Raw genomic sequence first — 13,482 nt, forward strand, 5'->3', positions numbered from 1 at the left:
AAACTAAAATGACAGATTTCGTCAAATGTACTTTGCAGGGTTCAAATATTTTGCTATTTTTAAAAAGTTTCAACATGCATGAAGAAAAGCATTATACCAACTAAGATGGAAAAATGTCAAACAACAAGCCCAGAATGGCATTAAATCACGGAAATTATTTTTATCTACATAAGCATTTAGTAGCCTGTCCTTTGCACGATACAGGTTCATAAGACAGATGCGACCAAGGTAAGTGAGCCAACGATTAAGAGGAAGTACTGTTAATTTCTCTGAGTCTCAAGACGTACCAGGTATTGTTTTGTTTTGCTTAAGTAAAAATAAGATTTTAATTTTTTTTTTTTTTTTTTTTTTTTGCGGTACGCGGGCCTCTCACTGTTGTGGCCTCTCCCGCTGCGGAGCACAGGCTCCGGACGCGCAGGCTCAGCGGCCATGGCTCACGGGCCCAGCCGCTCCGCGGCATGTGGGATCTTCCCGGACCGGGGCACGAACCCGTGTCCCTGGCATCGGCAGGCGGACTCTCAACCACTGCGCCACCAGGGAAGCCCTGATTTTAATTTTGACAGTTCTTAAAACTAGCAAAGGAAATGTTTTGAGGCAGACTGTCATGACTCTATTAAACCCGAGCCTCTGATGCACAACAGAGGCCGAAAATGCCAGCACGCTACCTGGACAGGGACTCTGAGACTGATAATGCTGGCGTCCCAGGCCTAGCTGCTGCAGCAGGAAGAACCCCCAGGATGCCCAGGTCCTGTCCTCCAGCGCTCTGGAGGTTGGATGTTCTCCCTTCCACCCTCTCCTTCAACCCCGTGATTGCTCCAGGTCCGCTTTGTTCCCGTGGCAGATCCCGTAAGCCAGGGTCTAAACCAAAGGTTAAAGCACAAGGGCAAGTAAGCAGGTAGAACATTTAAGCTGACCCAGAAGACCCAGACTGTGTTGTCATCTTAGCTGTAAGGAGTGTCCCCAGGCACGGCCCCATCGCGTCACCGCATCGCCAGCTTCCCCAGCTTCCCCAGCCCTGACAACTGCCCCTCCTACACTGGAGGCAAAAAAGCCAGATGCCCACGTCAGATTTTCCTCTGACCCCTACTTCAGTTCTCTGTGTTCTCAAGAACTTGCCACCGCCGTCAAAGTGTTTTCTCTCCAGGCAGAGAGGGATTCAGTCAGGGCTGGGTGACTTTTTATACCTTCTCGACTTGACACTTGCCAACCACAAAGAAGAGAAAGAAAGACAAAACAGTCTCTGTCCGTGTTTCAGAGACAAGAGAGTAGGAGGGGGGCCCTGAGCCAATGGTATTATGCAATAAGCTGAGGGGGAGGTCAGCATGCCTGGAGCAACAGGTGCTGGCGTGGAGGGAGCCAGCGGGCTGGTGCTGGGGGCCTTGGGGAGGAGAGGAGTCAAGGGCTGGCTGGGTGGAGAGTTTCGGGATGACCCCTCACACTCTCTGCCTTCTTTGTTAATGGTCTTCTTTTCCCTTTGGTTTTGGAATCATTCTAGACAAGAAAACTGTTAAAAAAAAAAAAAAAAAAAAGCAGTACAGAAAAATCTCAGAGACCCCTTCAGCCAGACAGTTTCCCCTGAGGTCATCTTCCATAACCCTGGTAAAGGATCAAAACCAAGAAATCAACCTTGGTGTGACACTGTGAACTAAACCACACACATCAGTCACATTTCCTCAGTTTTCCACCAATGCCCTTTTTATGCTCCAGGATCCCGTCGACGGTACCAGACTGTATTTATGCATTAGCAATTAGCCTCTTTTTTCCCCTCCCAGGGTGACAGTTTATCGGTCTTATTTTGTCATTCATGATCTCGCCATTTGTGAAGAATGCTGGTCAGGTATTCTGCGGCTGTACCGTCCACTCATGTTGGTCTAACGTTTTCTCATGATAGATGGGGGTCAAGGATTTAGGGGAAGAAAACCCCACAGGTGAAGCCCTCCTCCCTGCCTTACACCAGGGGATACAAGATCTCAACACGGCAACGAGGGAACGTCACCCTCAGCACTTGGTTCAGTGGGGTCCGCCAGGTTCCTCCACCATAGCGTTCCCATGTTCCCCTTTCCCCCTTCCTTACTTTTTTTTTTAAATTGAATTATAGTTGATTTACAATGTTATATTAGTTTCAGGTGTACAGCAAAGTGATTCAGATGTAAACACATATCTATCTAATCTTTTCAGATTCTTCTCCCTTATAGGTTATTACAGAATATTGAGTAGAGTTCCCTGTGCTCTACAGTAGGTCCTTGCTGGTGATCTATCCTATATATAGTAGTGCGTACCTGCTCACCCCCCCTCGCCAGGCCCTGGACCAAAGTCACAGGAAACAGTCTCCCATTGGAACTCCGAAAACACCTTCCTATAAAACCGTCCCACGTGGTAAACCTTCCCAAAGTTTATCTCAGGTGTGTTAAGGGTTAAACAGGCTTCTGGGTGCTGCCTGTTAAGAACCCTGGGACCCTCTTCCGGAGCCTATACCACGCGGGGATAGAAATAAGACTGCATTACTGATGTTGAAATAAAATCATCTGGGAGTGTTTTCACGTGAAGCTGGCTTTCAGAAACAGAGGCAAAACACACTAACAAAACTAATCTGGGCATATGGCATTCCTTTCAGGCACGCACATTCCTAATATAAATCTCCTAATCACTTCTCTCTTCTTTTTCAGGTTTATTGTCAAGGCAGGTCTTTTCTATTTCTCTCCAAAGGATAACCTCCCTGCCTGAAAGAGCCGGCTCAGGCAGAGGGGCTGTAAGTGCTACCCAGGATGACTTTTTTTTTTTAAAGTGAGACCAAATATACTCTGATCATGATGAGGTTTTCAAAGTCCACCCTTTTGAGTTCCTTGCTGACTCTCCCTCCCACTAGGTGGCGCTACAGGTCACATTCAAAGTGGCTGCTCTCAAAAGAGACCAGGAAGAGGATTTTCTTTTTTTAACCTTTGTGAGAATATCACAAGTACTAAACTAACTGCAAGTACTAAACTTCCTTCTTACTAAGCAGTTCCCCTTTTCTTTTTCACATTTACTGCCATCTGACAGCTTCTGAAACTGAGCAAATCTGAACTTCTGGAATCCAGCTTTCAAGGAATCACAGAATAAATGTAAATGTTAGAGGCGTAAGGGTCATGACCACATGAGTGATATATAAAATCAGCAGTTGCATCATTGGAGGCAAGCAGCTGGGAAGATGTTTCAATTCTCTGAACTCAGCATTTCCTCAGTTTCTACGTTCTGCTTTCACATAAGTTCATTTCACTCAAGTTTATTTATTAACTATATCAATATTCCCCCTCCAAATAGATTTTTTAAACTGTATCAAATGAGCAAGGATTCTAAAGTGCTTCCGAACATTTTTAAGACATTCTTAAAAATGCAAAGACTAGGGAGCTAAAATATTACTTAGGTGCAATTTCCTCTGGTAACACATCAAAGGCATATGTTTTAATAAGAAACCTCATTTCCACAATTATGATTCATCACTTAAGGAAAAACAAACTTTCTAAAAGCTTCGAGTCTAATATCATTGGGAAGCACACGGAGAAAGGATGCTCTTTATCAGCCCAGTTCCTGTTCCTTGGGGGAGGAAGACGTGCCCCTGAGGGAAATCACTACGTCTATCAAGTTCCCAACCCAGCGCAGCAATGTGGCTGATGGTAATGGTGATGTGCAGTCCTTCAAATGCATCCCGTAGAGATAGCAGGCCTTTGCTGTTTATACCAAGTCAGTCTGTTTGCTCCGTGACACTCTCCTACTATGATGTGAGCATCTGGTCTGTGTAAGGTCAGCCCCTGTTGCCATTAATTGCACAGGCTTATTTTGTTCTCATGACCCCTCCAGAATACAGATTTGGCACGTACTCTTTCTGGGCCAATCAACAGAAATTCTATGAGACAAATATTTGGGCCAGAGCGTTTCTTGATTTTTTTTAAGAGGAAGGCAGAAGATTCCAATATTGTGGAGGGCTTTCGCTCCAACTTGGCCATGCATTCCACACACACTACATCAGCACCTGATAAACCTCATCACTACAAGGGCATAATCACTCACACAAGGTATTCCAGTTCCAGGCTACACCAAACATGGTTTTGCTATTGTTGTTTTTAATGCCTGGACTAAATAATCCTAGACCTTGCTCGCCCTGGGTGTCTGATGCTGCTCAGAAGTTCCCCAACCACTAAATAACTTTTCTGTGATCAATTCTATCACTTTCCCCACCTACTGGGTACCTGCTCTTGCATACATGTGTGTATGGGTTCATGCATGAACCTCGTGCGCCACACACACACACAGAAATGAGACTGTTGGACTGGTCCTGCTGGGTTGGTCTACTGGGGAGATGAACCCGGGGCAAACAAAATGGCAGCTTGTAGCTTCTCAAAGGGGTTCTTTGCAACCTCACAGTTGATGGAGAGTGTCCAGTCACTGAGGGCTCCAGGGAGCAAATGCATGAAAGAAATTGGGCCCTCCCCTCCCCCCACCACAGACATGTACCCTAGACTCAGGGCCCAAAGCTGCTTCTCCACGATCCGCCCCCCCCCCCACCTCTTATCCCTTCCAAGGTCCTTGGCTTCCCTCTGAGGACACAGAGCCCCTTTGGATGTCAGTCCCCAGGACCTTGCATGGGTGGCCAGACTCCCTTGGCTCGAATTTCACTTCCAACCCTTCATGTAGAAGGGCTGGTGGCTCAGGAGGGTGGGAAAGTACGCACGGAGGTACTCTGCAGCTGCTCCCAGCTGCTCCAAGATGCCGATCACCCCCGATAGGAACCGGAAGTGCCTCTGCTCAGCCTGCCTCTCCCGTGGACTCGATAAACAAGGCAGTGATCAGGAAGGGCCAGAAAACTTCACATTCTGATGAAGCCACGGAAAGGACCAACTCCTAAACTCCAAGCTGAGTAATCTTTGATCTTTCTGGATGCTACAGAGTAAAATAAGTTTAGCGACATTCTTCTCTGGGGAAATCACCCAGTCTCACTAAAGAAAATGAGTCAAAATATAGGAAAGATACATGCTAGCACAGGAGATAGATGATGAACACTTACTATCTTGTCCCCAAGTAAAAGACTGAAGTGTTACAGAATCCAAACGTTTATATTCATATACATATATAAATATATATATATGTACATAGTATATATAAGCACACACATTATCTTTAAGTACTTTATAAACAGTTATCTTTTGTCTTAGGAGAAAAATAACCATGGCCTCCAGCTGGTGCAGATATACAGGCAGAGTAGGGGAGGGGGCTTCTTTTAGAATTCCAAGGTCACCTGCTCTTGAACCACAGCACACGCATTTGGTCTTAACTTCCAGAAAAGATCTCAAAGTTCTGAAGGTAATGAAACAATTCCCCCCTTTTCTTGAGGAACCCATCACACATCCGATGGAAATGGAGACCGCTCACAGTGAAGGATTGCTTTCCTGTGACACGCAAGCCACAGACATTTGTTGTCCTGATATCATGTCAGCTAAATTAAGTAATGTGGAATGTTTTTTTAAACCCCATCAGAGCGGAGTTTCATATCCGGAAAAGTCCACTGAAGCGTCCTAAATTATCATCAACAAATTTCCCGGCATATTAAAATGTTCATTTATTTCATTTATTTTAGAGTAATATTAGGACATTTTTAAATCAATAAGAATAACTTCCTTTTTAGAGATTTTAAATAAATTCGTTTTCTTGGCCTTTACTACACATTTGTCCAAACGAAGAAACCATTGATTACACTGTTCTTGGGATGTAGTTTATAAAGTACTTTTAATTTTTTTCCCAGAGAGAGAAATTTATTGACACATCCTAACAACGGGCATTTTTAACTCTCAAACTCAGTTTCCAAGAGATTTTCTCCCAACTTCGCAGCAGTAACAGATCTGTCCCATTGTCAGGACGGTAGGGGGCGCTGCCACAACAAACTATTACGACAAATTGAGAGAATTTTCACTGGGCGAAAAAACAAGGCTAGACATCATGATTCTCCCATGTCAATGAGAGAAAATATTGTACAAATTTTTTTTTTAAATTATTGTAAAAAATATTGTACAAATTTTTTTCTCTTCTATAATTCACTTCAGGGTTGAAATACTAGGGTTTTCTTTCTGTTCGTGTGTGTGTGTGTGTGTGTCTGGTCATAAATGTGTGTTAGAAACCCTATATTACAATTTTGGGGCTGACTCAAGAAGGTCTTACCGAATCCCTTTACCTAAAATACTGGCTAAACACAAGCAGCTAAAACGTGCCTAATAGTTAAATGGCATTCTGTGTGATTTTTTTGTCATTGGTAAGTAAGTCTTCAGTCTTTTTCACAAACATCTAACTCCAAGTTCAGGGCCGAGATGAAAGAGAACTGTAGCAAAGTTTCATTAAATAATCTCATAATCCAGGCCCCATAGGTTGGACTTCTTAAATAGTTTTCCATGTAATTGATTTAAACTTAAATTTATGCGTCCAATAAAAGACCACTGCAAATGGTAAAACAAAGACACTGCTCCAACACTTGGAAAATTAAATTCACCAAACCATGAAGTCTACTGTGCAGTTATTTTTGTAACCACCATAAACTGCTTTATAAAACTCCTCTACCGAAGTAAACAGTCCAAGGAGATATTTACTTTATAGCATGCCTCCAGTTTCCAAACGAGACAGCAGCCTCAAAGTTCATGACTTTTTCTTCTTTTTTTCCTTTCCTTTTTTTTTTTTTTTTAAATACTTGTGTTTCTAGTTACCTTGAAACCTTCCTTCTCTTACACAAGCTCAGAAAGGTCAACGGAAAATAAGATCCAGCTCTGTGGATATACTGTGCCCCCAAATACTCATTTCTGGAAGAGGAAGAAACAGTCCTACTTTGTGGAAATAAAGGCTATATAGCAAAATGAAAATAAAGGGTTTTAGTACTAAATGTTTCACCATATTTAATAGCACCTCTGAGTCCAACATTGTCTTAGATGTTTTTGGGCAGTCGGCTTGAAATGTGTTCACTTATAGCCCTGTACCAGGCCACATACAATGCAAACTGCTATAGATAAGAGTTTTAGGGGTCTTTAATCACTTCTTTCTTGTGTCCTTGATGGAAAAAACAGAGCTGCCTTTGTGCTAAGAAGAAGGACCTGTTGTTTCCAGATTCAACAGGTCATTTTTATAAGAACTTCCCAGAGGATACAACATAAATGACAGAAACACAAGGGGATTTTTTAAGTGGCTGATGATTTTAAATGATCTATATTCTATAGTAAGGGAAGGTTGTTTTGTCTTCCTCTCCAACAAATGGAAAGTTACTGTTTTAAACATGTTTAATGTTCTAGTTCGACTTTTAGGACCAAATGTTTTCTCATGAGTTGGGTTACTGTAAATTTGCTTCCTGTGCTTGACCCTCGAGTAAATAAACTTGTCAAATCACATCCATTTCTCTTTTGGGGATGAATGGTTAATTGAGTGGGCTTTTGAAATATGTTTAAATGGTATTGTAACTTTTGTCCTATGATTTCAGTCAAGATAACAAGGAGATTGCAAATTTAATGAACAAGATAAAACTTTATAAAATGGAAAATTCTGGCCTATTTTTCCATATACTCAGAGGAAAGAAAAAAAGGCCAATATTTTATGGCAAACAAAATCCAGGTGACACTAAGATTTATTAGAGTTTGGCTTATTCTATTATTAAAGGTGGTTTGAATTTGAGAAGACTGGTAAGTTTAAGATTAAGACCTAAATCAGACTTGTTTCCTACACTGTATTAGGAGGGTTTTTCACAATGTAACCAGGATCTCTATTTTTCCCCACGTTTCTTCCTTTCAAAAAATTTTGTCTACCTCATTTTTAAAGGGAATTGTTTGGAGATCTTTAGAAAAGTTTCTGCCAGTCCAGAATCAAAAGGTACTCTTCCCTACAAATACAGAAAGCATTTTATACGAAGTCATTCCTAGCCCCAAACAAAAGTTATTGCCAACGAAGCCATCTTTAAAGCACGCTGCTCTCACATATATCTCCCCAAAACCTAGAGTCTAGTTCTTGACACTTTAACTCAGTGTCTATATTACTTACTACCTAGGACAATTAGGCAAAGACTTAAGGTAAATAAATAAACAGGCGATGGCAAAGCCTGCGTTAACCGCAGGGAATCGCCCAGATGAAGAAGAAATAAAAACAGGCTTCCGTGGGAAAGGGATCCACTAGGTCACGTATCTAGTAATTGGTGAACAGGTTTCTAACTTGGAAGACACATGTTTCTTTTTTTTTCTCTCTTTAGCTACTACGCACAGGGAAACTTTCACAAAGCAGGAGAAAATGATGAGATTGGCTATTTGGGGAAAAGGGAATTCCAAGAGCTAAAGACAAAATCTGCAAGGCCAAAATTTCCCTCCGACCCGCTCCCTCTTCCCCGGGAGAAGGCAGGGTGGGGAAGGAAACCCCTCATCTTAAGGACAACTACCGATGACCCTCTGCCCTCTGCATGAAACCGGGGAGGGCGATGAACTGGGTGGGCGTCACCACGGGCTCCTCAAGCCCCTACCCCGGGCTCTGGCCGCCCCCGCCTGCCCGCCTTGTCCGGCCCCAGCTCACCGGTACCAGGCGAGGCCCTTGTCGTAGCTGCGGTCGAAGAAGTGGGGCTCGGCGCCCACGGCGCGCACGTCGGGGTGCACGCGCAGGAACTCGAGCAGCGCCCGCGTGCCGCCCTTCTTCACGCCGATGATGATGGCCTGCGGCAGCTGCTTGCTGCCTTCGTCCAGCAGCAGGGCCAGGGTCCCCGGCGGCGTCTCGGCCACGCTGCTCCCGGCCCCGGAGCCGCCGGGACTCCCCGCCAGGCCAGGGGTCTCCTCTTCCCAGGCCGCCACCTCGCCGTCGTCCCGCAGCGCGGGCGGCCGGCGCCTCGGCCACGGCTGCACTTGCAGGAGGCGCTTCCTTCGCGCGACCGCGGGCCACGCCACCGGCTCCCCCGCGCCTCCCGCCAGGACGCCGCGACCCGGGGCCCCCGCCTCCTTGCCACCGCCCGACCGCCCCACGACGGGGCCCGACAGGGTCTGGCAGCGCTCGGCCAGGCAGTAGAAGACGTAGAGGGATGTGAGCAGGGAGCAGAGCATCAGCAAGAACTTCCGGAAGATGCTGCGGGACAGCGGCTCGGTCGAGGTGGGGTGGGAGCCGGCCAGGGCCGGAGGGGCCATCCTAGCCGGAGGCGACGTCGGGCAGCGCGCTGGCCATGCTAGGCCGGGACTTCGCCAGGTGCCGTGGCATCCTCCGGGGGGGCCGGCGCGCTGGCCGGAGGCCACATCGCCCTGCGCCCCTACGGCCGTGCGAGCTGCCCGGGCGGCAGCAGCCGAGGCTCCTCGGGGAGACGGAGCCCCCGGAGCCCTGCGCTGGATCCCAGCCTCCGGTCGAGGGGGCGGGAAAGGGGACGGGGTGCCGTGCTTAAGAAACCATCGTCTGAGAATCGCCCAAGTCCTGAGCCCGGGGCCGCACTCGGCGCCCCCGGTCCCCGAGAGTCGCCGGAATGGGGGTGTCGGCGGCGGTGGCGAAGGCGTGCGTCTCAAACCCGGGCCGAAACGGCCTCTCGGCGGGAGTCCCAGCTCAGCGATCGTGCATCCCTCGCTCGGTCCCGGTGAGGGGACGTGCGGCTCCGAGGCCGCTGAGCTCCGTGCGCTGCAGACCGCGGCGGGGACTGTGCCTCCCAGCCACCGCTTCCTCGGTCCCCGGCCCGCCTGGGCGCACGCTCTCGGCCCCGGGGCGAGGTCCCCCGAGTCCCTCTACCCGAGCGGGAGCCAGAGGACCCGCGCCGAGCCGTCCGACCCTCTTGGTGCGCGCCCAGCCGCTCCGGCGGCTCTCGGGCCCCACCTGGGAGCGGCGTGGACGAGCCGGGCTGCGCGGGACCTGTCAGCAGCCGTGGCCACTGCGCTCGCCGCCTCCCGGGCCGTCGCTGCAGCCACACGTGGGGCTCCGAGGGCAGCAAACTTGGAGGTGACGTCAACGGCCAGGGCCGGACAGGCCCCCGAACGAGCGCGGCGGGGAGGGCGGCGTGCGACGGCGAAAAGGTGGCGCGGACCCCGAGGCGGCCGCCCAATGACATCGGAGAGGGCGGGGGCGACAGGGGCGACGCCCCTTCCCCACTCCGCCCACCCCTCCCCGCCAACCACAGCCGGCGGCCTCGCCCCCTCGGAGCGCTGCCGGGTCTGCGGCGGCTCCTGGGGCGTCTGACAGCCAGGGCAGCCGGATCCCCGGGGACCTGACTTCCACCCAGCCAGCCGCTCGCTGGATCAGGGGTTCCCAAACCTCTGCGACGCCGCTCTGCCCTTCGCAGCCCTGACCCCTCCGAGAGCCCCGGTTCCCTCCCTCCGGAGTCGCTACATCCTTCCCCCGCTCTGCCCCGCCCCCCGCCCCCTCCGCGAACCTTCAGAAGTTTTGTTGGCGGAGGTTCCCGGGACCAAGCCGCGCGCCACGCCCCCATTTGTCCTGGACTAACCGAATTCCTCCGCTGCGGCTTCGCCTTCCACCTACTCTGCTGTCCACTGCCGGCTCCGAAGCAAAGCCTTTTCTCCCCGCAGCAGTTTTTGGTGTTTTTTGTTTTTTCATCTGATTGTTTTCCTTTGTATTCGTTTAGGATGATCAGAGTTCCCCAGCACCTGGAAAGGAGCAACCTCTTAGGAAATGAGCCAATAAATAAGGGGAGAAATTAAGATTTAAAAAATTATATCAGGTACAATTCCAAATCCATATGCCCAGTTTTTGAGGGATTTTTTTAGTGTTGCTTACACTGGTGTGTGTGTGTGTGTGTGTGTGTGTGTGTGTGCGCGCGCGCGCGCGCGCGCGCCCGCTCGCCAAGCTAAAGGAGTTATACGTCCTTTCCTAAGCGGTTTCCTCTTTCTCTTGCCTCCCCCGACCCTATATCCTCTCCCTGCCCTCCTCGGAGAGCAGGTCAGGAAGGGATACAAATCGCCTTGCTGTTTAATGGAGGGAGGTGGCCCGTGGAACCTGCATGAGGTGGTTTTTAATTCCAGTCCGATTTGTTCCTGATTTCTTGGCTTCCTCGTCTCGGCAGGACGCCCCGCAATGTGGGCGGTAGCCTGACCTCTTCGTACCCACCCTTGCAAGCTGTGCAGGCTGCTTTCGGGGCGCACTGCGGTTGCTGACCAGGGCTGGCAGCGGGCAGCAGAGCTAGGGATGCAGGAAACTCACAGGGGAAACTTCTGCTTCCTGTGCTCTATCTGACGTGGAATTGAAGTCCTTTTTAACCTTCCAAAGGGGACCTGGTGGTTCTGACTCGGTGCCTGGGTAGAATCGCTGTGTTTGTGCCGGTTGGATAAATACCCAGGACTGGACGTGATTTTCTGTTTATGAAGTGCCAGTCCCAACCTATTCTGTAAACTAGTGAAGAGCTTGTTAGGTTCCACTGCCGCAGAGCAATGGCCTTTTATGTAAACTAGTGAAGAGCTTGTTAGGTTCCACTGCCGTAGAGCAATGGTCTTTTATGTGAACTAGTGAAGAGCTTGTTAGGTTCCACTGCCGCAGAGCAATGGCCTTTTATGTGAACTAGTGAAGAGCTTGTTAGGTTCCACTGCCGCAGAGCAATGGCCTTGTACAAGGATGAACAGTAAGTCCTGCCAAGCTTTAAGGCCTCTTTGTGTCCTAAAATTGGACATCAGAAATCTAGTTGAGGTTTAATACTAACTTGAGCTTTAATATATTCTAGTTTGTCTCTTGGTATTTCAGTCTGACTTGCAAAAGTGAGACCAAAAAAAAAAAAAGGCAGTTTTAAAGTTATTCTGAAAGTATACGCAATCCCATAAATGGTGCCAAACATGCTTGGGTTTTCCCACCTGGAAAATGGCGGCCGCCCAGCCCCCTTCTAGCTCCAACACGCTAGGGTATTGTGCGTTTTCTTTCACGCTCCCAGCACAGGTACTTCCTTTATGTGGGTATTAAACACCCACACTATGTAGGAGACAGGGTTCTAAGGACCACTCACACCGTATCTAGCTCTAGGGCAGCTCTGTACATTAGAAATAAAATAGAAGCCGTGAACACAAGCCTCACAGGTCATTTAAAATGTCTAGTAGCCACCTTCAAAACGGTAGAAAGCAGGTGAAATTAATTTACTAATACAGCCAACATACCTAAAACTGTGATTTTACCATGCAGTCAATATAAAAACTACTGAGGTCATCATGTTCTTTCTTTCCACACCAAGTCTTCAACATCCAGTGTGTGTTTTACACTCTCAGCACCGCTTTACAGGGACGAGCCACATGCCAAATGTTCAGTCACCACAAGAGCTAGTGGCTCCCATGCTGGACGGCACGAATGAGGATGTTGTTTTTGGTGAGAGGAGTGTCTGGTGTTGATGTGCATGGATTCATGAATGGTTCTCCTCAAAGAATTTTGGGTGCTTCACTGGACCTTTCATACTGCCACCCTTCCCCCAGAAGACTGACATATCTCGGGAACAACTCTATGGCGCTCCACCGCCCCATTCCTTGTTTTAGGAGCTTATGATCTTAATGAGACAAAACGTACCCACACTCTTGAGAATGCAAAATCACATTGTGTTCAACTGAACACAGGTGTGCTGCCCACTCACCGGATTCACATCCAGCTCCGGGATGCGCCCTGTCCCTTCCTGTCCCAAAGCACATGGTGTTTCGACCCAGAATGTACACCCTCTTCATCCCTCAGATGTCAGCTGTACACATCTTTAAGGATGCTTTCCCTCTGCATCCCCTGTCCCTGGTTTCATCATGTCTCCTGGTACAGATTCTCAAAGTTCCCGGCAGCTTCCTTACAGACTTGATGAGGGTTTGCAATGTTACAGGTGTGTGGTTATGTCTGTGTTTCCCCGTTAGAAGCTGAGTACTCCAAGGAGCCAGGAACCACTCCTCAGTAGCACACCTGGAACATCTAGCATATTAGTTGGTGCAAGGAGATGCCTGGTGAAGATCTGCTGATGAACTAATGAACCTAGAGGATTGGGGGCTGGGCATCCCAGTCTGAGAGAGCACCACACAGAAGCCAGGAGATGGGAGGGAGCATCGTGCAGTGTAAACCACTTGTGTTCAGTGTGAACCAAGTGTGGGCTGGCCTGGGGAAGGCACTGGGGGGACTAGAATTAGCACAAAAACAAGACTAGAGAAGAAAACAGGAGTCCTGATAATTAGCTAGAAATAAGGAGGGAGATTTGGTGGAGGGGCTGGATTTCAACATGGGTCTTAAGGAATTGACTGGGGTGGGGGGACATGATATTTTAGGTCACAAGGAATAAGCACTAAGGTGTCTGCTGCAAGACACAGACAATAAATGTTGAGTAATGCCCTGTGACCAAATCTTCATTTATACTTATTTCAGCCGTAAGGAAGTGTTTCAGTGCTCTCTCTTTTAACTTAAGAGACAAAAATGTTAGGGTCTGCGATCTTCAGACTTCAAATTCGAGCGGCTGATTTCTTGTGCTCAGTCCAGGAAGAGTGAAGGTAACATTTTAGAAAATTACTCTGCGAGCTGAAT

At 48.3% G+C, this 13,482-nt stretch overlaps 1 protein-coding gene across 1 annotated transcript in view; it reads right to left on the bottom strand.

Moving 5' to 3' along the window:
* Positions 1-9,169, bottom strand: part of HS3ST3A1 (heparan sulfate-glucosamine 3-sulfotransferase 3A1) — an 85,262-nt gene extending 76,093 nt beyond the window's left edge. Inside the window, exon 1 of the mRNA XM_027131092.1 lies at positions 8,560-9,169. Coding sequence (XP_026986893.1) covers positions 8,560-9,158 — 599 coding nt within the window. The 5' untranslated portion in view covers positions 9,159-9,169. The remainder of the gene's footprint in view (positions 1-8,559) is intronic.
* Positions 9,170-13,482: the final 4,313 nt, after the last annotated feature.

Source organism: Aethalodelphis obliquidens, unplaced genomic scaffold (assembly GCF_003676395.1).
Source record: "Aethalodelphis obliquidens isolate GAN/ISIS:26980383/991018 unplaced genomic scaffold, ASM367639v1 scaffold38, whole genome shotgun sequence".
In the NCBI taxonomy this organism is placed as follows: Eukaryota; Metazoa; Chordata; class Mammalia; order Artiodactyla; family Delphinidae; genus Aethalodelphis; species Aethalodelphis obliquidens.